At 39.9% G+C, this 26,401-nt stretch overlaps 1 protein-coding gene across 1 annotated transcript in view; it reads right to left on the reverse strand.

Moving 5' to 3' along the window:
• Nucleotides 1-21,663, reverse strand: part of LOC109932335 (glucagon-like peptide 1 receptor) — a 30,502-nt gene extending 8,839 nt beyond the window's left edge. The window contains exons 1-9 of the mRNA XM_048609702.1: nucleotides 21,589-21,663; nucleotides 14,258-14,357; nucleotides 12,749-12,856; nucleotides 8,580-8,704; nucleotides 8,230-8,336; nucleotides 7,255-7,411; nucleotides 6,488-6,647; nucleotides 4,023-4,083; nucleotides 3,237-3,306 (exon numbers count right to left, since the gene is read on the reverse strand). Coding sequence (XP_048465659.1) covers nucleotides 3,237-3,306; nucleotides 4,023-4,083; nucleotides 6,488-6,647; nucleotides 7,255-7,411; nucleotides 8,230-8,336; nucleotides 8,580-8,704; nucleotides 12,749-12,856; nucleotides 14,258-14,357; nucleotides 21,589-21,663 — 963 coding nt within the window. The remainder of the gene's footprint in view (nucleotides 1-3,236; nucleotides 3,307-4,022; nucleotides 4,084-6,487; nucleotides 6,648-7,254; nucleotides 7,412-8,229; nucleotides 8,337-8,579; nucleotides 8,705-12,748; nucleotides 12,857-14,257; nucleotides 14,358-21,588) is intronic.
• Nucleotides 21,664-26,401: the final 4,738 nt, after the last annotated feature.

Here is a 26,401-nt window from a genome sequence, read left to right on the forward strand (position 1 = left end):
CTTTAAATAGAAAAAACTTCACTGGTCTATGAACTCTTGTAGGAGTTTGTGCAAACTTCACCTGACCTACATCAAGTTTCATTGCACCATAGAAGATCTGACTTTAATTTCAGCCTTCCTCTTTGTTTCCTTTCTATTCCTTGTCTATACATAGCAATAATTCCATATGTTCTATGTAACTTGCATTTTCTCCATGTCTATTCACATGTGCATTTTAGTTGCCTGGGCTCACTTCATCCCATCATTTTTATTCTACCTTTTCCTCCTTTTGAAAACCCCTTTTCTCTTTACTTTTCTAGTCTTGTTTCTCTTAAATTTTTCCTTTCTGGCCCTCACTTAATTTATCCTTTCTGCCATCCTATATGCTTACCCCAACCTTCAGTATTCCTCAACCTTCTTGCTTTCTTGCCACCACCCCGTGATTGGCTTTCTCAGATAAGACTACAGTTTCTCTCTGCCTCACTTGGCATCCTCTAATGTGCTCATCGAGGCACACAGCACTGAGTCAGTGTAAGCAGCAACTCCAACTGCTTCATCCCACTCTGTCATTGATCTTCCCATCCAGTGCATCTGCTGGAAATGAATCTTGCCAATCTTCTTTCTCTTCAATTCCCATTGCTAATCCTCTGCATTCTGCTAACAGAGCAGCTTTTAATATCCTTCAATGCATTTCCTTCCAGAACATCTGTCCATAAATGAACAAGGTCCTTGCTTTCTGTAATCCTCAATAAGAAATTCACAATGACATAATGGCCTTAACTGAAACTTGGATTGAGGAATGTGACATTTTGATTCTTAATGAAGTTTTCCCACCTGGGCCTTATCTTCCACCACTTGCCCGACCAAGATCATCTCAGAGGCCGTGTGGCACATACCACTAGCTCACATTTCAACTTTAGCACACTCTCCTCTGTCTCTTTATAGCCCTTGGAGCATCTCATCTTCTTCCAGTTCTCTCACCCTTATTCAAAATGCTCATTCTACCCAGGTACCATAAAAAATGTTCTCACTAAGATGTCTTCACTGCTTTTCTCCCTTAGCCTCTGCACCAAAAAACTTCTCATCCTTGATGGTTTCAAACTCCATCTCAATTCCAAAAGAATTGCAGATACAGTAAACCAAAAACAAAAATAGAAAGTATCTGTGGAGGGAAATCAGAGTTAATGATTCGGGATGCTGCCAGACCTGCTGAGCTTTGCCAGCAATTTCTACTTTTGTCTCCATCTCAATTCATTGTGCTTTCTCTCTCCTCGGAGTTCACTTCCACCTTATCATCCCTTCACCTTTCTTTCCAGGTAAACTATCTTATGGCCTCACCCATATTCACCCCTTACTATCTTGCACAATCTTGCTACTTCCATTGTAAGAATCATAAATAAGATCAAAATTTATTTACTTCCTTGCATCATTCTCCATTCACATTCTCTGCTACATCCAAAATGTGCTTCCATCTGTTCCTCCTTGCAACAAAAAAAAAGAATAATTTCTTTTCTTACAACGGGTATTTTCAAAATTCCAAAATGTTTAGCCTTCACCACAATATTTCTGCCGTCACTAACTCAATCACACAGTCACTTCCACCTTTGAAGCACCAGTCCCTTCTAAAACCATTACTCTCTCTCACCATGGCCATTCCCTGCTGAGGCCATCATTTCCACTTCCATTAATCAAAAAGACTCGGATTTGAGTTCCAAGTTCAATATGTTGATAAAACCTACCTCCTGCTCCCTCAGCATTATTGCATTAAACTCCCGAAACCCAACTTCCCCTCCTCATGCACATGTTACCCAATATTGTTAATGGCTGTTTCTTCTTTGATGCTGCCTTTCTCTCCTCTAGAACCTTCATCATCATCATCATCATCATCCCTATTTAAAAAAAAAACCCTGACTCTGATATTCTTGCAACCTACAGCTTCTCTTCAATGTGTTTAAATATGTTGTCAGCTCTCAAATCAGTACCCATTGTTCCCAGGATTTCATATTGGAATCCCTCTAATCAGGTTTCTATCCCTGCCATAATGCTTTTTAATCAGTCATAAATGAGCATATGAGATCGCAGCAAAGGTAAACTTTCATTCCTCATCCTTCTCCACTAATCTGCAGCCTTTGAGGTGGTCGACCCAACCATCATCCTCCAACACCTCTCTACTGTTGTCTGCTTTCACTTGATTTCATTCTCATCTGTCTAATCATAGCTTGATAAATCTCTTTCTGCTCTTTCAAGGGTTACCACTGGTGTGCCAGGGCTCTATCATTGCCTCTCAACATCAATTCATGTTCCTACTGTCCCCCTCAGTGACAGTAACCTAAGGCACAGTGTTAATTTTTACATACATGTTGACAATGTACCTCACCACAAATTCTCTCGCCTCCTCCAGGATAGTTAAATTATCAGACTGATTATCTGACATCCAGTTCTAGATGAGCAGAAACCTCTGGCAATGAAATATTGGGAAGACTGCAGCCAGCCATTGTTTTTGTTCCCCTGCAAAATTCATTCCTTAGCTACCCTACTCCATCCAATGACCATGGTTTGAGGCTAAACCAATTTGTTCACAGCCTTGGTACCACACTTGACCCCAAGATGAGCTATCAACCACACATCAATACAATCATCAAGTTCCACGTCTGTACCCTCAGCTGGCTCTATCCCACCTCAGTTAATCTGTCACTGAAACCCTCATTCATGCTTTTGTTATCTCTGGACTTGACTTTCCATGTTGTATCTTCCATAAACTGAAGGTCATCCAAAACTGAACCTTACTCAAACCAAGTACTCTTCATTTATCACCCAATGTTCACTGACCTACATTGACCTCCAGCAAAGCAACACCTTATCTTAAAATCCAGTTTTGCTTTTAAATCCTACAATGGTCTCACCCCTCCCTATCTCTAATCTCATACTGCCTCAGCCTCTGAAATATCTATGGAAATCTTTTGAATTCTGGACTGTTTTTCATTCTTAATTTTAATTGTTCCTCCATTGATAACCATTTCTTCTGCCTCTCTACTTATCATTCCTTTTTTAAGACATTCCTTAAACTCTGACTTTTTGACGAAGCTTTTTATCATTTCCCTTAATATCTTTTATGGGGGCCCAGTGTCAAACCTTCTAATGCTCCAACAAAGGCCTTGGGATGTTCAATTACAATAGAGATGCTTTATGAATACAAATGGTTTTTGTAGTGGCTTGAATATAATGCGCAGAGGAAACAAATGTTAATAGAGCCTCACAATGATGACAAGTAACAGTGGAGATCGCACAATCCACCAGAAGGACATGTTAGTGTTTTGTCTCCAGCACCTGTTTAAAAAAAAAATCAAAATGAGAAACTAAAAATTTTAAATAATTTCAATGTCACAGGTTGTTGATTCCATCATTGGTAAGGACAGCATTTTTAGCCCATTCTTCATTAAATTGACATTTCAGGTGGCAGTTGAGAGTCAATGACATTGCTGAGAGTCTGGAGTCACATGATGAGACCAGGTAAAGATGGCTGATTGCTTTCCCTAAAGGAAATTAGTGAACGAGGTCAGTTATTACAACACATGATAATTATTTCATGGTCAACATCACTGAGACGACTAATCCAAACCTGGGCCTCTGTATTACTAGTTCAGTGGCATTACCATTTTGTCACTGTCTCCTTATTATCATTCCTCTTAGTTTCATGATCATAGGGAGAGTGGTGGATTCTCTACTGACCAGTGACATCTCCTGGAAAGCATCTGGTTGTTGATATCAGCATTGCATTCAATTGTCAAGTAGCCTCGAGCATTCACTATTTATGCTTAATTCAGGAGGCCCTTGGGGAAACCAGCAGGCAAATGCAATAGGAAAAGCAATGTTTCCAAAAGCAACACAGGAATGGGGAACATAAGGAAGCCTGAGTGAAGCTCAATGACACAAATTGTTACTTTGCGAAATTAAACCAGGAGGATTGTGACTGAGGTGAGCTGTGCTGAGGCAGAGGTGGGAAAGGGGTGTCATTCCCCTAGTACTGTAGTATTTTGCCTTACCCAGAATTCTCCTGTAAGAACTTGACAATGATCCATGGAAACACAAAAATCAAGGGGACACCTAAAAAATGACAAAACATAACAGAAAATCCTGAATCATATTAATCATCCATTAAATTTCCTTTGAACCAGAGCTGCATTTAAAAGGATTCAGGGAGGTAATGGCTTCAGGGAGGTAATTTTTAATTATTATTAATTATTTTGAATCAACCTATTCAGGTATGTTATTACAGATCTCTTGGGCAGGTAGGGTTTGAATGCAGGGACACTACCAAAGCACCACAAAAACTAAACTACATTGATCTAGATATTTTGAATCAAACCAGTCAGAGATGTTATTACACATTTCTGGAACAGGTGGGACTTGAACCCAATCCTCCTGACTCAGAGGTGGGGCACCATCACTTCACCACAACAGCCCTGCTCTATTAATAGTATAATTTAAGGTTAAGTGTGTACAGGAGGAAGGGACATCCATTGGATGATTAGTTGTGCATTGTGGTTAAATCTGGCCTAAAAACTGTAATTGCTGGAGAAACTCAGCATCTGTAGGGAGAAAATAGAGTTAACGTTTCGAGTCCAGTGACCCTTCTTCAGGATTCAGAAGATAGCTTAGAACAGAAGTCTTGTCAGAGAGAGGATCAGTAATTCTTCAAGGTATGCATGCTTGGAAAAGAGGTAGCAGTAAGTTAAACTTAAAACAAAGAACAGCGGATGCTGGAAATCTGAAACAGAAACAGAAATTGCTGGAGAAACTCAGCAGGTGTGGCAGCATCTGTGGAGAAAAAACAGAGTTAACATCTTGATGTTTCTTCAAAGCTCAAAACGGAGTCCAAACAGAACTCTGCACTGTTCTGAAGGAGGGTCACAGGTTAATTGTGTTTTCTCTCCATAGATGTTGCCAGATCTTCTGGGTTAAATTCGACTCCTTACTTCACTGATCATGGTTATGTCTGCACCAGGGGTGTCCATAGGAAGAGACCGTGCAGTGTCCACTGTCTCAGTCAGTGGGCACTGTGGGGGCAGGAGTACATTATCTCTCACCTCACAATGACATTTTAATTTAATTTGTTAAACTTCCTTTAAAGTTTGGTTTTGGTTACAAAACACCTTTAAAGGGCGTGTTATTGTTATTGATTAATTTGGTTTTACCGGTTACTTATAAGTGTATGAAGCAACACTAACCTGCAGAAGGTGAAGTTAACAGGTCCAGACAGTGGGCTATGGAGGGTGTTGTTAGACCTAACTGCCTGTCTCAATTCTATGGTTACATCTGTGCCCTAGGAATGGGAGCTGGAACATATGAAGCCTTCTGCAATCAGTGGGTCTCCAGAGGTACTGTTCTACAACGTCTCCCGGGAATGATATTTCCAATTTAGTTTAAATTCCTTTAAAATTTGGATTTTACTTTTTGCAATCCATCATTAAAGGGTGATTAATTTGTTTGTTCATTTGATGCTTAAAAGAATATTAGAGAGGTATTTTCTCCCATAAGATTTAGTTTAAATTCAGTAAGTTTCCTTTAAAGTCTTGGTTTTTTTGTTAGTATCTTTTTAAGGTTTGGTCCTTCAGCTAACTGGTTAATTAGTTTATTTAGTTTACTCAGAGGAGTTTAGAGAGACACTGAGCCTAAGCAAGGTGGCATTTTCTAGGGTCTGGTAGCAGGCATTTTCAGAGGCTCTTCCAGCCTGACTGGAGCTCAGAGCTGCTCAGAAGTAATCAGGTCATGAGGAGTTGGATAAAGAGCAGCTGAGTCAATGTTTAAGTGACATTGTTCCACAATTTCATCAGATGAGTAGGAAAGTTGACGTTTCGGGTCAGGACCCTTCTTCAAGGGTCAACTTTCCTACTCATCTGATGCTGCCTGGCCTGCTGTGTTCCTCCAGCTCCACATGTGTTATCTCTGATTCCAGCATCGGCATTTCTTACTATCTCTGAGATCTACAATTTCATACCTTTTTCCAGATGGAACCTTGTGAAGTCCAATGTAGGAAAGAATTCACTGTTTGCCCATCTCTGTCACCTTTTTTCAAATATTTCTCCAATTCCCTTAAAGGTTTTCTACATTTCCCCTGACGTGGACAGCCTATTCTCCATATCCATTGTGAAAAATAAAACAATACCTACCTCTATTTGCATTCTTTCATCGCCTCAGGATAACTCCAAAGCACTTTACAGGCAATGAAGTACATTTGAAGTATTATCACTGCTGTAGGAAGTGTGGCAGGCAATTTGTGCACATGTTGCTGCTGCTGCAATATGATAATGAATGACCAAATCTACTTCTGTGGTGATAGTTGAGGAGTTAACGTTGGCACCGTAAAGAAGTTCAGACTAATTCTCAGTCAGTGGCCCAACAGGGGCAATGCCAAGACTACTTCTACTCAAGTAGCTGGCTATTACACTCCACTCTCTGTCATTGAGCTCATTATTTATTGAAAACCCAAGAGTCAGACACATCTTACCCCAACCAATCAGCAGATAGACCAGGAAGCACTTCTGCTCAGTGAAAACAGACACAATGAGTAGGAAATAGAGGAATAGACCTTCAACCAACAGCCAGTGATAGGTGCAGAGTACACTGTAGTGGAGGAAGATCTGTGAAGAACGACACCACATTGTAGCCTGGAATAAAATGGCAAAATTACACCTCAAGGCAGGCTGCAAACACAGACATTTCAACATAATAGCATGCCAGGGACATGAAACTGGCTCAAACCCAACCAAAAACACCAACAACTTACATTTATTTAATACTGTTGAGATGGTAAAACATCCCAAGTTGCTTCATAGAAGCGTTTCTCAGACAGGATGATGCAAATCAACATCAGGACTTATTGGTACATGTGAGTGAAGGGAGCAGAGCTCACTAAAAACACATGGCCACAACATCCAGATGTTCTGGAGAAGTCAATGGTGCCATACAATGTTGCCCTCACCCCCCCAACAGCTTCCTGCCACCAGTACTGTAATTAAATGGATCATTAAGACCTCAATTGCAAAGAAGCACACCACGATCCATTTTTTCAAAGGAACAGTTGTTCCCGGACAGTGATGCGCTGTGTCGGAGTTATTGGTTACAGTTAAACCTGCCCACTCAACTCAAACAGCCACAGCTCTATTTTCCCACTCATTGACACAGGTTAGGCAAAAAAATGGAGCTGAATGGGTAAGATTGCAGTGGTAATATTATTGCTATTATCCTGCCCATGCTGGGAGCCCCATGCCTCACCATGTCTGGATCAGCAGTCTGCAACTCGACACTGACATTGCCATTTCCTGCATGTAGATTGTCCATGAGCACATCTTTGACCAACACGGCAATAGCTCGGAGGATGAAGGAGCCAAACAGGTTCAGATGGATGTAGTTTCTCATGCAATGGAGTTTCCTGAGGGTCAAGGAAAGTGATGATCTCCTGATTACCAGCTATTCATCCTTTACCTCGAGGTTTGATTCAATTGTGAAACCCACCCTACCTCTGGGACACATCTCCACAGACTGTCTGGCATCAGGGATAGGGAGGATCCAGGTCTGGGAAATAAGCTGTTTCGAGTCCGAGGTTCAGAAATCAGCTGTTTGGCTTTGTCTAAGCTGTTTGGTGTCAGACAGGATCAACTTTTGGGGGTCAGGGGTTGCTATGATCAGCTGTTTGGGAGTCATAGTTAAATAGATTTCCCCTTGGAGATTCTGTTCAATAATAAAAGTTTAAAGCCTCTGGTGGTTGATATTCCAAGGGTGATAATCTGCTGGAGAATCAGAAACTTGCAATGATGATTGACAAGTTTGGCACTGCACCCTCAGCAGGAGGGACCTGTGACAGAGAAACTGAATTTAGTGTCTTTCACAGGGACTGAACCCTGTGGAGAAGAGGATATTTAAAGAATCAGTTCCAAACCAACAATAGTGCCTTTAACATAAAACATTCAAGGAAAGTACCATTTAAAATAGAGTGGAGCATTCCTTTTCTGATATGATCATCTCTCAGGTACGATGCCAGATTCAGACCGAAGTTCCAAAACCTGCTGTTCTACTGGAGCGGAGTTAGGGCTTGGAGAATCCCTACAGGAGGGAATTTGTCTGTAACTCTCAATAGATCCTCTATTGTTATGTGGAGCTGTAGGACAATATGTGGAGGCAAACCGCGAGAGAAAAATAAGGGGCAAAAGTAAAAAAAAGAAAAATAATTTGAGATAAACATTAAAGTACCTGAATGAGATGAGAGTGAGACTTGCCCCGATGAGTGTAATGAGAGACAGAGTGTAACCAGCCGTGTACACAAAGCGGAATGTGCTCAGAGTCTGCTGCTTGACCAGCTACAGATAGACAAAGGCATCAATGGGGAACCAGTTGCTCTACATCAATCCCACCCTTACCGTATCACCATCCCACCTCACCCTTCAGCCACCTTACCCGTCACTCACTGTACTTCAAACCCATTGTACCCCACCACCATTTACCTTGGTCACTGTATCTTAAAGTCATTGTACCCATACTCACTGTACTCTGCCCCATTCCCAAAATACCCTGCACACCAATCATCCGTAGTCCTCACTGACCTGTTGATGTAGAAACACATGATCTTCATCACATTCTGAATGATCAACCCAGGGCTCATTTGTGTAATTGTCCATTAGCCAAGAACCTTTCTCAGTACAGTATCTGAATGCAGAGCCTTTATCAACTAGGGGGAAAAAATTGAGTTTACTCAACAATTTACACAGCAATGGGTTATCATTCTTGAAGGGTCAGTCAGTCACAATGTGACAGAGTTACACCCTTGAAGTGAGTTTGTCAGTGAGTTAATCAGTTTATTTGTCACAAGTGGCAATGCTATTCTCTTGAGGGGTCAGTAAACCAGGGAGGGGATTGTTGAGAACAGTTTTTCACATCATTGTTTAATTTATTGATCAGATTATTATTACAAAGTCTGGCAGTTAACAGTCAATCAACATTAATTGTCACATTCTCTATGGCAGTGCATCTATCAATTGACATTCTCATCTCAAGCAGTATAAATAATGCTTTCCCCTTGAATTTGTATTCTTGCAAATTGTCCTGATGAGTGCAAAATGAAATGCTTAGACAGAATTTATCATTTCTTTCAGTAATATTAAATTTCTGTACTACAAAATGACTATAAACAATATCTTGTTTAAGATTAGGGTTATGGATTATGATGTGGGTAAATGTGAGGGTTTGTACTTTGGTAGGAAGAAAAGAGGAACTGAATATTATTTAAATTAGAGAAAGACTGAAGAAAGCATTAGGACAGAGGGATTTGGTGTCTTGCTCCATGAATACCAAAAACTAGTGTCCAAGTTCATGAAGTAATAGGCAAGGCAATTAGAAAGTTGGTCTTTATTTCAAAGCGAATGTAATGTGAAGGTAGGGAGGTTTTGCTAAATCTATACAAGGCACTTGTCAGACCAGACCTCGAATACTATGAACAGTTTTTGAGCCTTTTATCTAAGGGAAGATATACTGGCATTGTAGCCAGTCTAGAGAAGGTTCCCTAGACTGATATCAGGTATGGAAGCACTGTCTTATGAGGTGAGGTGAGGTGAGGCGAGGCTGAGTAGGTTGGTCCTGTTCTCTTTGAAATTTAAAAGAATGAGAGGCAGACTCACTGGAATATATAAGATTCCTAGGGGACTTGACAGGGTAGATGTGGAGAGGCTATTTCCCCGGTAGGAGAGTCTAGGACCAGACAGCAAAATCTCAGAATAAGGGAACAGACATGTAAGACAAAGATGAGGAGAAATTTATCATTTGAGGGCAGTGAATCTTTGGAATTCTTTACCACAGAGAGCTATAGAGGTTGGATTGTTAGGTATATTCAAGGCTGAGAGATTTTTAATCAGTAAGGAAATCAATGGATTTGGGACAGAGGCAGGAAAGTGGAATTAAGGATTATTAGATCAGCCATGATCTCCGAATGTTGAAGGAAGCTCGATGGGATGAATGGCCTACTTCTGTTATTACACCTTATGGGCTTTTTAACTGCTCGTTCCATCTGTCCTGCCATTTTCAGTGACTTACACGCATATAAATCTAACTCTTTCTGCCCCTGCGCATTCATTTGGGTTGTGGCATTTATTTTAAACTGTATCTCCATGTTCTTTCTAACGAAATGTATCACCTCATACCGCTATGTATTTGGAATTCATCTGACCGCTCCGCTGACTTGCCAATATCAATTCTGAGTTTTATATTATCTTCCTCACATTTTTCCATACTTCCAAATTTTGTGTCATTCACAAACTTGGAAATTGTCCCCTGTGCACCAAGATCTATCCATGAATACATATCAGAAAAAGCAAGGATCTTGAAACCAATCTCTGGGGAGCTGCACTACAAACCTTCCTCCAACCTGGAAAATCCTATGTGTCAGCCAAGTTTGCATCCTTGTTGCTACTACCCCATTTATTCCACAAGCATTAATTTTCTTTCACAAGCCCATTATGTGGCACTGTATTGAATGCTTTTTGGAAGTTCATTTATACCACATCAACAGCATTGCTCTCTCCTTGTTACATCTTGAAAAAAACTCCAGCAATTTGATGAATTCGAGGCTGACTCTTCTTAGTGAACCCAAATTTTTCATATGATTATTAATTCTATCTCTACTACATTTTTCAAGAAATCGCCCTACATCTTAAGTCTAAACTGGCTGATTTGTAATTGCTGGGCTTATCCTCAATACCCCATTTTGGATAGGGGTATTACATTTGCAATTCTCCAGTCTTTTAGCATCAGCCCTGAATCTAGAGAAGATTAGTCTATTTGCCCAGCTCTGCTCTTGCTCCATTGATATTAGCCCTCCCCTAGTTAATTAATCTTACCTATGGATTTTCCTGTTTTTTGCTGTTATGTTAAACCTAATGATATAATGATCACTGACCCCTAAATGCTACTCAATTGGCCCTTGTTCCCAACAACCAAGTCTAGCATTGATTCATTTCTGGTTGGAATTGGCATACTGTTGTAGAAAATTGTCCTGAACATAATCAAGGAATGCATGTTTCTCACTGTTTTTTATACCACCAGTATGCCAATCTATATTCAGATAATTATTGTCCCCATTTTAAATACTCTGATGTTTGAGCTTCTCTATAATTTCACAGCAGATTTGCTCCACTAAATCTTTCCCACTGTTGGTGCTCTGTAGATTACACTGGGCAGTGTAATTGCACCCTTTTTGTTCTTTAATTCAAATTCGAGCCAAATTGAGTCCGCCCTTGTATCTTCTAGGACCTCCTCTTTCTGCATCACAATAATGTTCTCCTGAACCAATACTGCCAAATAAGTCCACCTAACCCCACTGTCCCTTTTCCCTTTCATATCTTTTATAAACACCATGTAACCAGGAATACTTAACACCCTGTCCTCCTACCTTGACCCATGTCTCTGCTAAGGAAACATAATTCCACATGACAATCTGCATCTGTAACTCACCAGTCTTAATGACGACAATCCATGCATTCAAACAGCAGTGGAACCCTAATTTAGACTCCATTACTCTCTTCCACTCTATCTATTAGCTCACTATTCTCTATTCTAGAGTTCTCCCAGTATTTTGCGTACCCTGGTAGTACTTTCCAATATTCACTTCTGTTCCCACACCCCTGCCAAGTAAGTTTAAAGCCTCCTTAACAGCATTTGCAAATTACCCTGCAAGGAACTCAGTCTTAGCTCTACTTAAATGCAATCCATCAGATTTGTACCTGTACCATTTCCCCAGTGCCAGTCCCAGTGTCCCACAATCTAAAACCTTCCCCCCATATCACCTTTCCAGTACTCATATGTGGCAGTGGGAGTAATGCCAAGATTGCTAATACTGGTTCCTAATTTTCAACAAAGTTCCTAAAATTCCAATGTCAGGACCACATCCCAAGTCCTACTTATGTTGCTGGTTCTAATGTGCATCATGATCTCTGCCTGTTCACACCCACACAAACCTTGCCCCTCTCACCCGCAAAAAGACATCCTGTGCTCCCTCTATTACATCCTTGATCCCAAAACCAAAGGAGACAATGTTTTATATTCTAATAATCTCTGGATAATGATACCGTGCAGATTTCAAACAGAATCTGTATCCTATAGATTCCAGGCCAGGTATGAACTTGTTGGCTATGCACCATATTATATATATTTGTGGCTTCCTCTGTTTCCAACAGATTGTTGAGCAGAAACCAAAATGACTTCAGATGCTGTAAATCAGAAACAAAAATAGATTGCTGGAAAAGCTCAGCAGGTCTGGCAGCATCCGAGAGAGAAATCAGAATTAATGTTTCAGATCCAGTGACCCTTTCTCAGAACTACAGGAAGTAGTTTTCTCTCCACAGATTGTTGAATGGATTTGTTTCGCTTTTGTTGCACATTTCTGCGTCTATCAGTTTCTTTCACTTGGTCACTGGTAACAGAGTGGATTTTGCTTGCATTCCTCCTTTGTTATACTCTTGCTTTGAAAAACACATATGTGGTGTTAACTGTGAGAAGTTGTACCCTATTCCTTTTGACAAAAATTCATTATAATGAACCAGACTATTTGTATATTGGATTTTACTTTAGGTGCAAATGTGTTTGACTTGTACAACAGTGCCATGCAGTGTTGGTTTAGTTAATGCTCCTGGAGACAGTTATTTACAGTTTCAAAAAATCTTTGTCAGCGATTCATGCCTTAAAGGAGCATCATTGGGATAGTTTGCTTTCATTTAATAATTACCTCTGTCTATCCAAGGAATGTACCAGGGACATGAAACATTCACTCTGGTTCCTGGCAATGCGTCTGGCCAGCAGATATGCATGTCAAAGAAACGATGGCAGAAATCACCTTAGGATGTAGACACAATAATGGTAAAAATCAACAGAACCGGTAATAAGTCTGAACTGGATAATATCCAAGTCCAAACAGTTAACGATAAATCAGAGAGGATCATAATAGATACTGCATCTTTAAATATAACACAGGAGTGTTATACCTGGTAACTTAGTTACTATATAACATGCAGGTATGTCACATGCAGCAAAACAGAGGTAGATTTCTATCTTCATTGTGTTGGTCGTAAGTTGACAATATCTGAATGTGGAACCTTTGTCTACTAGGAAATAGCAGATCCTGTTTGATTGGATGCCCTGAATATAATTTTCATACAATTAATTTGCCATGTTTATATCTCTGTAAGTGATTTGCTGTGTGTCAATAACATTTTTTCTTTTTTTGGATCGATGAGAGAATAATGATGCTGAAAGAAGCCCATCATTCTGTCTCAAGCAGCTATTACTTTGGGATTTAAGAATGCTATCCTGTTGTCCTAATCACCCCAAGCACCACCTTAATCATTCATTTCCTCCCCCATCAGTGTGCAGTCGAAACAGTATTTGGCATATACCAAAATGGGTTGTAATAAATTGCTGAGAATCGTTCAAGAATACTTCACAAACCTGTAACCTCAACTGCCTAGATCAAGGACAGCAGGTACATGTAAGGAGTTGACCTTGACTGCTAGTTGTAGACTGGCATATTCCAAGGCCCTGTACTATGTGCTGAGGGATGCTCTAAAGCTTGGGGCAAAAGCTGCCAAGGCATTGTGGGGAAAGACCACTGCCTGAGGTCTTTCTGCTGAAGTATAACAAAGCCCCGTTCAGTTGTCAGACCCTCTTGGTGCTTCAAAATGAACATAGTTATCTGCATAAGTAGGAAATGTTTTTGTTTGTTGCAACTGTAGAGATGCTCTAAGAAATGTCAAAATTCCATTGTTTTGTTTGTTTTTCTTCGTTTTGCAAAGACTATACAGATATGATGTAGAACATCTCTATGCATTTATGCTTTATTCATAAAAATCATTTACGTTTGTGAAATAAAACATAAGCAGGTACATGGTAACAGCAAGACCTCAAATTCTTCTCTAAGTCACACACTATGTTGACTTGGAACTGTACTGCTGTTCCTTTACAGTTGCTACATCAAAATCACAACAGCACTGTGGATATATCTACACCACCTGAACGGTTCAGGACAGAGCTCACCATCACCTTCTCAAGAGCAAATAGCGATTTACAGCAAACGCTGGCCTTGCCAGTTAAATTCACATCCCACGAAAGACTAAACAAAATAGCAATATAGCTGTAACACTGAGCAACAGAGGTGGAATCTCAAAAGGATGAATTATAAATGAAAGTGGACATGGTCTCTGAACTTGGTACTGTCTTAGTCAGTATATTATATTGGTACCTGTGAGAGAATCCGGCTGAGACAGCACATTCTCGATGCACTCATTGCGGTACAGTCTCCATTTCTGAACAGTGTCTTCAAACAGAGAGAATGAGGCACTCTGGGAAAGGAAAAACAGCACTGTGAAAGGGACGTTATATCCAGGGAGTCATCAGCAATGAAATACCCCATTACACTGCAGCAGATGCAACAAAGTGCAGGACCAGAACCAAAATCAAAATCTTTCTGGCCTTACAGGTTTTGATTTTTTAAATCAACCTGTCCAGGGAGCAGGTGGGACTTGAAACCAGGCCTCCTGGTCCAGGGTGGGGACACTATCACTGCACTGGGGTTTCAAATTTTAAAGGTAAATGGAAATCACCTGGGAACTCTTCAATTCTTTTGGGAACATGCAGACTAATAAAATACATAATACAGAAGTGTTAAAACTCAGCATGTTAGAATGGCACACCAGGACGGTTTACATTGCAGTTGAGGAACTGAAAGTCAATTTGAATGAATGTGCCTAGATGTCATACTGGTTTGCTGCTGAATTTTGTCCCCATCAGAAATGTACAAACTTCCAAGGGCTGGAGGGCAAGAAGGGAAACTTCATGTTCAGGAAATCTGCAAGTTTACCTCTCGTTATTCTGCATTTGCTAAAACCCTTACTTTATTTCCTCTTCTCAGGGGATTTTGTTCCCACTTAACCTGTCTCTCTAGTAAAACCTAGTTCCCTTAATTAATAGTCATCCTTCAGGACTATTCTGTATTTATTTAATTTTGGATAGGTTACCAACTGCCTGAAGTCTATGTGTATTTCTGTAAACATTCATCACTTGACATGGGAAGAAAAATTCCTGGGCCCACCTCATTTAATTACTTTACCCAGTAACAGTTACACAAGGTAATAGTGTCATTGCTCACTTGAAATTTACTAAAGGAATGCAGCAGAATAAAAATGGTCAAGAATACCTCACCAAGTACAGTTTCCACACCAGACATTTCACTCTGAAGTGGCCTTGTCTCAGAAATGTTTCATTTATGTTCTAACTTCAGCCCTCTTAAACCGAAGTCATGCGGTGCAAAGGTCAGAGACCCCTGTTGCATGGATGCTTAGCAAACAGGCGGGATCAGCAGACACCAAATCAGCTCATGCTGCCAAAAATAAGATCAATAACTCAACTGCAGCTCACCTGTAAACAATTGCCCAAAACACTAGGGGCATAGACTCCAGTCTAAACCAGTAACACACAGGCTCCACCTGTGGCTGGAATCCCTTTTGGCCTTCACTCTACAGAACAGCTCTTTCACTTCCTCAGAATGCTGTAAATTGCAAGAAACTAACACATATGTACTTAAACAAACTCCAGGCAGGCCATTTGTGGAGCAAAGTGGGAAAGATAGGCAGAGAATGAGTTGACAGAGATGCAAAAGGAGGGGAGTGGTGTGTCAGATGTAGCATAGTGAAAAAGGTATTTGTAAAAGGTGCACTATACAAGTGATATGGCACTATGTTTTGTCCAGTGGAATGTTTCTTGAAAATTAATAACTCATATGTATACATTCAGTGGGAATGGAGCAAGTAAATATATAGACAAATGCTTCCTGAAACAGCAAAAATGTGGAAAAAGCAAGCATAGAGAAAATTAGTGGAACATGGTACAAAAGGATAGAGATGAAAGGCAGGATTTTAGTTTAGAAAGCTTCTTTGATTTTATAAAATACATATCCCAATCCCTTGATTAGATTCCAACTTGTAAATTATTGCTGGGTATCTGTCATTCCAAATATAAGCATTTCCTAGAACACCTTGAATTGATTGCAGTGTATAACTCACTTGCTAACTTTAATATTCTAGATTTTACCAAAATCCTTGATTAGATTATGTTGTATAACTCACTCCCAGATAGCAGCTATTTTATATATAAACCTCTCACCAAACACCTCAATTTGATTTTAACCTGAATTTCACATCCAAAAACTTTTATTCTGTACATAAACTACTCCAACATATCTCTTAGATTTCAACATAACTCACTCATTTTAAACTGTAATTAGACACAGCAATATTCTAATAGCTTAACAAACTTTATGACGAATTCCAATGACTTTCATGGGGGAAGGGTGAGTTCTGTGGAATTTGAGGAATTGTTTTAAATAGGATTAAAGGGAAACTTAAAATTGAAAGTCAGGTTTAACAATATTCAGAAAGGTTGTGAGTAATCTTGAATCAACAATCTTATCAAGAATCTTATTATTCATATCCTAATAAATTGGGCTAGGTTGTCACAGACATGTAATGTTATATCTAAAGATGACTAATTAAAAAACTTGATTGGACAGATGAATTGTCTATGCACCCAGACAACATCAGATGTCAGTTCTGAAATATGGAAATTAAATGTTATGAAGAAACACATTACAATTGGAGATTTTTCAAGGGCAAGTGAAATATTTAAAAATAAATACAGAAAACCATGTACTCAAGCTTTCAGTCTTGGGAGACCTAGAAGCCAGCATCAATGTCTCAAAAATCTTTTGTATGTGCTCAAGGTACTTAGTCAATGGCCTTCACCTGTACATGCTTATTCTTGATAATTCAATTAACACCCTATGGATAAAGCAACTGAAACTCTTTTGAGGGTGGTGTTAGAGAGTTTTTTTTTTGGACTAGTGCTTGAGACCAATGGTGTGCTGCAAGGATTCGCGCTGGATCCACAGTTATTTGTCATTTATATAAATGATTTGGATGTTAATGTAGGGGATATGGTTAGTACATTTGCAGATGACACTAAAATTGGTGGTGTAATGGGCAATGAAGAAGGTTATCTCAGGGTACAATGGGACTTTGATCTGATGGGGCAAAGGGCTGAGGAGTGACAGATGGAGTTTAATTTAGATAAATGTGAGATGTTGCATTTTGGTCAGGCAAACCAGGGCAGGACTTGTACACATAATGGTAGGGCCCTGGGGAGTGTTGCTGAACAAAGAGACTGAGGGTTGCAGATGCATTATTCCTTGAAAGTGGAGTTGCAATGTAGATAGGGTGGTGGAAAAAAAAGCATTTGGTGTGCTTGCCTTCATTGGTCAGTGCATTGAGTAGATGTCATATTATGGCTGTACAGGATATTTGTGAGGTCACTTTGAAGTACTGTGTTTAATTCTGGTCTCCCTGCTACAGGAAAGATGTTGTTAAACTTGGAAGGGTTCAGTATAGACTTAAAGATGTTGCTGGGACTGGAGGGTGTAAGCTGTAAGGAGAAGCCGAATAGGCTATTTTATTCCCTAGAGCCTCAGAAAATGAGGAGTGATCTAAAAGAGGTTTATAAAATCATGAGGGGCATAGACAGGGTGAGTAGCCAAGATTTTTTTCCCTGGGTAGGGGAGTCCAAAACTAGAAGGCATTGGTTTAAGGTGATAGGGGAAAGATTTCAAAGGGACCTAAGGGGCAACTTTCTCAGAGTGGCGTGTGTATGGAACAAGCTACCAGAGGAGGAGGAGAAGGTGGAAGTGGGTATGATTACAACATTTAAAAGACATTTGGGCAGGTACATGAATAGGACAGGTTTAAGAGGGATACGGGTCCAAATGCTGGCAAATGGGACTAGATCAGTTTAGGGTACCTGGTCAACATAGATGAGTTAGACCAAAGGGTCTGTTTCTGTCCTGTATGATTCTGACTCTAAGATTAAATTCCAGACTATAACTCACAATCAGCTAACTATTATTTTATGTAAACATCACAAACCTTTGATTAGATTAAAAATTTTAATTCGCTGCCCAGGTAATGAATCTATAACTAAATATATCCCACCTTCATAAAGTCAAAGGATCTCCACAGTGCAGAGAGGCCCATCAAGTCTGCACTGATCCTCCATAGAGCATCCTTCCCGCACCCTATCCTCGTAACTCTGCATTTACCATGGTTAGTCGACCTAACTTGCACATCCCTGGATGCTACAGAACAATTTAGTATGATCCAACCCACCTAACCTACACACCTTTGGACTGTGGGAGGTAGCCAGAGCACCCAGTGGAAACTCCTGCAGATATGGGGAGAAGGTGTAAACTCTAAACAGGCAGTTGCCTAGGCTGGAATCAAACCTGTGTCCCTAATGCTGTGAGGCACTTTTAGAGCAGTGAATTAGATACCAATCTATAACACACTCTGGGTGTCTGTGATTCTATTGTAAACATCTAGTTCATAAAGTTTTGGCAAAGATCTGTAGCTCCAGTTGTGGGTGAGGTTGACTTGCTCGCCAAGCTGGCTTGTTCTTGTTCAAATGTTTTGTTACCATGCTAGGTGACATCATCAGTGAAGCCTCCGATGAAGCTTCATCAGAGGCTCCACTGATGATGTCACCTAGCATGGTGACGAAACATCTGAACGAGAACAAGCCAGCTCAGCGAGCAAGTCAACAATCTCATCTAGTTCATAATTCAAATGTTTAAGTGTATAAAATTTAAGCTTAGCAATTTAAGCGTTTGAAGTATGGAAAAATTTGAGCAACTGGTGAAAATAACCTGATGTAAATGCAACTCAAACATATGCTTTTATAGTATTGAAAGACAGCCTCTGTTATCTTACAATATCAGAACTGATAGTGGAAAATTCTTCAATGAATTATCCATCCACCCATCTCTAAACTTATATTGAAGTCAGAAAGTCTATAGAGAAGGCTCAATAAGCATTGAACTGAAAGTAAAATAATTAATTTGTATTTCTGATTGAACCATCACAAAACATGCCACGCTACCATAGAGATAATGATTCAGAGTGGACCCTTGGTTCAAAGGTTATTTTATTTGATTTATCAAAGTTTTTCATGGATAGAAGCATGTAGTTCAGTTTAGAAATAGACTGAAGAAATTGCAGGTTTGATCTTGAGGCTACAATTCACTGAGTTGAGACAGTCAAAGAAAATAAATGTTAGTCAAGCCTGCAACTTAAGCGAGAAAGTAGTAACAAAAATGTGGTTAGAGCTCTTAATCAGTTTGGATTTTGTGAGGGAAAAGCAACTGAAAGATTTGCTCTAGCACACAGCTATTGGAAGATATCTACATGGTACTTATAGAGCCTTGCAATTGAAAACACTGAAGAATTAGCTTAGAAATCATTTAGGTATCTTACAACAATCAGAATCGGGAGCTGTGGTGTCCACAGTCATGAGAGCTATAAAGAAAAGGTGCAAGGTTGCAGAGCCAAGAAACTAATAGAAAGACTTGTATAGAATCTTAACTCAGAGCATAGCTGGAGCACTGAGTATTACTGTTGTGTTCCATAGAATCCCTACAATGAAGAAACAGGCCATTCAGCCAACAAGTCCACGTCTACTCTCCAAAGAGCACGTTACCCAGGCTCACTCCCCTACCCGATCCCTGTAACCCTGCATTTCCCATGGCTAATCTACCTAACCAACACATCCCTGGACACCATGGGCAATTTAGCATAGCCAATCTACCTAACCTGCACATCTTTGGATTGTGGGAAGAAACCAGGGCAGGAACATACAAATCCCATGCAGTCACCTGAAGCTGGAATTGAACCTAGGTCCCTGGTGCTGTGAGACAGCAGTGGTAACCATTGGGCCACCCTGCCATTGGTCTCAGATTGCAGGATTTGGTAAGGTAAAGGAACTCTTGGGGTGAGTAAAAAGTAAAACTGTGTGAGTATATTGCATAAGTCTTTATAAGCCATATGTTAAGCCTGTAGTGTTTTCTCTGCTTAATTTCTCTTTACGTACAATAAAGTTCGCTTTTATTTAAAAATATGAAATCTTATAGCATTGTTTCTGTTAGTTAATTGCTGGGTGTTCAGGTTTCTCTAAATGGTGCATAATGGGATCTTAGTACTATACAAAGATGCCTTGAAGACCTTGCTTAGATTTCAGCCAATAATATATATAAATCTTTCACATTCCTTGATTTGATTCCAGCCTGTAACTCACTCCTTGGATATCTGTTACTCCTGAACTTAAACCTGCCCACTTAACCCTTGAATAGATATCAGCCTGTAATTCTCACTATGGATATCTGTTGTTTTTCATTTAGATTGCCCAAACCCTCAATTACATTCTAACTTGTAATTCTCTCGGTAGGTTTATAGGTAACATTCCAGCATATTTCCTATTTTACAGGGAGTCAAAGATCAAATGAAAGTCACTGATGTAGTCCCCTGTTTCAAAAGTTCAAGGTCCTTGATCCAGAATAAAATTCTCCAGCTGTCTAAATTCCTGCCCTTGTTCTGTCTCTTCTGGTGCTATTGCCTCTACGAATTAAATATTTACCAATCACATAGTACAGTAATGGCAGATTAGTTTATTTATTTCACCCTCATCTGAAACAACTCATTTCTCCACCCCAGAGATTTGCCAGGAGCTGATCTTTTAGAATTTACATTTCAGATTTTGATCCTCAATTGAGTCTAACGACCAACCCAGAATTGCTCCAATTGAGTTAGTTGTCCACAAATGTTTAAGCAAGACATAGGCTGAATTTCCTTCCGTTATCAGTTCTGCTCCTTCTGCACACCCTAATTCTACATAGACCAAATGGAAGACTCAGGATCTGCTTCCTTTATGTTGTGATCATATTATTCTTTTGCTCCCTCTGACTGCCATATCTGACCTGACTTGAGTCCATCCCCTGGCATAGCACTATCAGTCCTAAACTTATCCAGGATCCAACATTCATCTGAATTTCATTCTCCTTGATTTTGTGAATGAAAATGAAGAGGATTCTATACTGAATCTCTACCCTGCATATTCAGTTTTACACCTGGGTGATAAGTTGAAAATGTAGCCTATTAGTTTTTAAAAAAACATGAGACGGATACATACATAGATACTCAGAAATTGCTGCTGCTATTATTAGCGAGCTCTCTTGTGACACATTGATATAGGGTTGCTCCTATTGCTGTTGGAATGGCAGTTGAAGTCAGTTTATTGGGATTTTATTTGCACTAAAGTTAGTGAAGGAATGTCAGAAAAATGTGTTAAGCAAGACTCTGCCAATATTGCCAGGATGTGAAATTATTACAGTATTTGAGTGAAACTAACTAAACAAATCATTTCAAACTACAAGCTTGGATTCTCATTGCTAATGATGAAGACTTAGTCACACTCGAAATATTAATGCAATTGTGTAATTCTTCACATATCAATAATGTGAGAGCCTTCATCTTTCTGACTGGAAAACCTGACTATAGAATTTAAACAAAATACTATGGGCTTTGACTCTCAGTGGAATTTTCTTCAAAACCAGAAAAATTAAACATTAATTAGTTTCTTCGCCAATTTCTCAGGTTTCCCCGTCACTTTGTCACCAATTGGATATTTAAACATTCTTACCTGTTCTGGAGCTGCAATCAAGGAGAAAAGAGTGATTGCTGGCAGGAAGTGAAGGCAGGGCCAATGTCCAGTCATCCATCCCATGCTTTTAAACCCTATTTGCTGCTGTATTTGCTCACTTTGACTCAGGAACAGCAGACAGGCACAATACTGCTGTCTGATTCATGCATTCAAGGAGGGGAAATGACCCCAGTAAGGAGCTGGGACATTCAGAATGCCACCTTTAAGGTATGGCCAGTCAGAGGAACTGAATGCCTGTTGTATTTAGGTTCCACCTTTATTGGCTCTCTGCCAGTGCCGAAAGCATATTGTTTCATTATGCACCAAACTAAAGACTCAGTTCACGATCACAAAACTCAATGTCCAGTCAATAAGGAGGTCAACCTGCCAAGTGCACAACAGTGATTTTCAACAAAGTGGCACATGTAAATTATCACCCAGTTTAATTAAAAGCTTCACTGAGTAGTTTCAGGCCAGGAAATAGAGTCCAGTAGTTTCACATTACTCCACATGACCCTTTTTAAAGGAGGAGGGAGTCATGTATTAAAACAAATTAATGATTCTCTGTGTGCTAGGTTTTTACCTTGTATTTGTTATTGCTGGAAACAGCAATAATTTACCTTCATGGCCGTAGAATCTGTAGTAGCTTCATAAACCACAGTTAAAGGTGAAAGATAAGAAGGTTAGTGCTGTGGCCATGCAGAACTGCATTATGTGACCCCAGTTCCTTGTTATAGATTCCAATTGTCTGCACATACTTGGCGTACCCTATATGGTCTGTTAACTGTGCTTTCTCTATCACCACTTGACTTGCATCTTCCCACTGAGCCCATAATTTGTGCACATCTCTTCTCACGTTTGGAGCTCATCCAGCACATGTCTGAAATCTCATTCAGCTGGGAGTAGTCTGTAACTCATCTACAACATGCCATAGACAGCCCTACTTCATTCCCTGTCAATCTTTCTTCTGTCAGCTCTGTACATACAAAAGATGAGGTTTTTTTTGTCAGATTTACACTGAGACAATTTATCCTTTTTAGTGGTTTCACATTTGCTCTCTTATGTGGCTTGATGCACAATCTCAACATTAGAACAATTTTTAAATTTTAGTATTGAAATTATATCCTATGATCCAAATTGGTGGGTATCCCACATGGATATTCCTGGAGTCTGCAGTGTTTTCCTTTTCCCTCTAACCACGCTAGAGTTGTCGCATTTCCATTCCCACAGATTTCCTTCCACTCATTTCACACTCCTCCTTTGGCAGTCAATCCAAATCATCTCCTTTAGTTTCATTTACATTTTTGAATTAGTGAAAACTGTTCAGATTTCAAGTTCTGGCCTGTGTTCGTAGAAATAAGTGTACAAATTTAAAGGACTCGGAATGTTGCTCAAAACAAGACATTGTTCAGGTCCCATCTCAGGAGAATTTGCAATGTAAGTTCCCTAATCATCAGAAGAATCAAATTACTCACTTAAAGATCAATAAATGTTCAGTAGGAGGTTTTGAGGAAACTAGACCTGTTGCCTTGGAAAACTGGTGCTTTTACGGTACTCACTGATTTGACATTTAAGATTATACAGGGAGCTAAGTTGATTCAGACAAATTGTGCACTTTACTAAATGGTTCACATTCCAAGAATATAACAACAGAATCAGGAGTTTATAAAGGGAGAAAGGAGGAGGAATTATTTTCACCCACAGGGTAACTAAATCATAGAATAGGTGAACCTGGGATGAACATTGAAGCTGACAGTATAAAGAAAGTTAGTTTTAGAGAGATGGTGGTGTTCTGGATTCAGGGAGATTTTTTTCCCTTTTTTGGAATGTAATCATTCCAAAGGCAAAGCCAACATTTATCAGCAGCCTTCCTTCTAATTTTGAAAGTGGTGGTGAGTTACCTCCTTGGACCACTGCAATCCATGTGATGTTGGTACACTCACTGTACTGTTGGAGATGAAGTTTGATCCAATGACAGAAGTCATAATATATTTCCAAGTCAGGATAGTGTGCTTTTTAAAAAAGAAATTAGTTTATGTGTATGTTGTGGCTAGGCCAGCATTTATTACCCTTCCCTAATTGATCAGAAGTTAGTTAAGAGTCAACCACATTGCTGTGGTTCTGATCACCTGTAGATCAGATCAGGTAAAGACAGCAAATTTCCTTTCCCAAGCTCATTAAAGAAACAGATAGGATTTTGCGGCAATCAACAATGGTTACATGGGCACAATGGGCAAATTAAAAAATTTATTGAGTTCAAATTTTACTGTCTGCCATGATGGGATTTGAATCCATATCCCCAAAATATTAGCCTGGGATTCTGGATTACTTCTACATCACCATCTCTCCCCGCCACATGACTTGAAGTTTCAGGTGACAGTGTTCCCATGCACCTATTCCTCTTGGCCATCTAGGTGATAGAGGTTGTGGTCATGGAAGGTGCTGTCAAAGGAAGTCAGTAAATTGTTCTAGTGTGTCCTGTATATATTACACACTACTGCAAACACTTTGTGGAGGGAATGAATATGTCAACCAAAGAAGCTACATTTTCCCAGATAGTGGTGACCATTTCAAATGTTGTTGGGGCAGGAATTATTCAAGTAAGTGGACAGCATCCCATCGCACTCCTGACTTGTGCTTTGAATACAGTGCACAGGCTTTGGAGATTGGACATGTGAGTTACTTGCAGCAGAAATCCCAGCCTCTCTGAGCCACAGTATTTATCTGGCTAAAGCAGTTTACTTTTTGGTCAATGGTAGTCCTCCAGGATGTTGATAGTGAAGGGTTCAGTGACAGTAATGATATTGAATGTTATAGATTTGCTTTCGGTAGAGATGGTCATATCCAGGCACATTGCTTGGCATTAATGTCATATGACACTTATAGAGTCATAGAGATGTGCAGGACGGAAACAGACCCATCGGTCCAACTCATCCATGCTTACCAGATATCCTAGGTAAATCTAGTCGCATTGCCCATATACCTCTAAACCCTTCCTATTCATTTCCCCATCCAGATGCCTTTTGAATGTTGTTATTGTACCAGTCCCCATCATCTTCATTTCTGACCTTGTGTTGGAGGTAAGATCATTGATGAAGCAGCTGAAACCATTTGGCCTAGGAAACTACCCTGCAGAACACTTACAACAATATTTAGTACTGAGATGATCGATCTCCCATAAACAACCATTTTTCTTTTTCATGGGGTATGAGTCCAACCACTGAAGAATTCTTCCTGAGATTTTCATTAACCTAAATTTCACTAAATTCTTTGCTGACACGCTCAGTTAAACACTCCCATAACACCAAGCATTCACTTTGACCCCACCTCTGGAATTCTGCTTTTTTCTTTCCCCAAGTTTAAACCAAGGCTGTAATGAGATCTGGAGCAGAAGGGGGCAGTTGGTGCCCCCAATTAAGCAATTACGAGCAGGTTATTGCTAAATTAATTGTGAGCAGTATTTATCTGTATAATTTCTGCATTGCAAGCTTTATAGTATAGTTGTACTGAAACAGCTTTTGTTTTGCATATAACTAATTCTGGAGTATAAATGTTCAATATTCAGTTTTGACCCCCTTACATTTGAGACAGTTCAGAAGAAATCCACTAGATTAATTCCAGAGATGAGGAGCTGGTGTTATGAAAAGAGATTAAGCAGTCTAAGCTAATACTTTCTACAATTTAAAAGAATGAAAGGAGATCTAATTGAAGTATATAAGATACGAAAGGGAATTGACAAAGTAGACGTAGACCAGACGTTTTTCCTTGTGGGGCAATCTAGAACAAATAAGTTATGGTTTCAGGATAAGGGGTAGCTGTGTTCATCCAGCTCTACACCTTGTTATCTCTTCATTAGACTGTTGTTACTTTGTATGTTCCAGCAATTCTGATCACGCTTGCCACCTCGATCCAGAACTCTTGTCACCAAATCACATCAGAACAATGCACTTCAATCTTTCAGACCTTTATCTTTCTAGATGACACCTCAGGCAGTACAGACTTGAAGCTTGGATTCATGCAGAATCATCAGTTGGGCTACTTCAATTTCATTACAACTGGTTGCCAGCTCATTAACAAAACAGTACTGCAACAGGAACAAAAACAGAAACAGAAGTTGCTGGAAAAGCTCAGCAGGTCTGGCAGCATCTGTGAAGGAAAGAAAAGAGTTAACATTTCAGGTCTGGTGACCCTTCCTCAGAACTGATGATAGCTAGGAAAATGTCTGCTTTTATGCAGAAGATAGGAAGGGGGAGGGGGTAGGGAGTAAGTTATAGGTGGGGATAGAGGCCAAAAAGAGATGAGAGTAGTTGGATAGACAAAGGTGTTGATAACGATCTGGCTAAGAGGATGAACAGCTGCTAATGGAGACAGTTAGTGACTAACAATAGGTGTGTGTAATGGCAGGTTCAGTGATAACAAGGCCTGGTGTTTGGGGTAGGGGGCAAGGACATGGGAGAGTTTAAGCCCTAAAATTATTGAACTTGATATTGAGTCTGGAGGGCTGCAGGGTCCCCAGGCGGCAAATGAAGTATTGTTCTTCTGGCTTGCGCTGAGCTTCACTGCAACACTGCAGCAAGCCTGAGACAGATATGTTGGCCAGGAAAAAGGGTGGTGTGTTAAAGTGGCAGGCAACTGGAAGATCCACTCTGAGGAAGGGTCACCAGACCCAAAATGTTAACTCTTTTTTTCCCTTCACAAATGCTGCCAGACCTGCTGAGCTTTTCCAGCGATAGTAGGAACTGCAGATGCTGGAGAATCTGAGATAGCAAGGTGTAGAGCTGGATGAACACAGCAGGCCAAGCAGCATCACAGG

The sequence above is a fragment of the Rhincodon typus genome, chromosome 21, assembly GCF_021869965.1.
Source record: "Rhincodon typus isolate 14 chromosome 21, sRhiTyp1.1, whole genome shotgun sequence".
Taxonomy (NCBI): Eukaryota; Metazoa; Chordata; class Chondrichthyes; order Orectolobiformes; family Rhincodontidae; genus Rhincodon; species Rhincodon typus.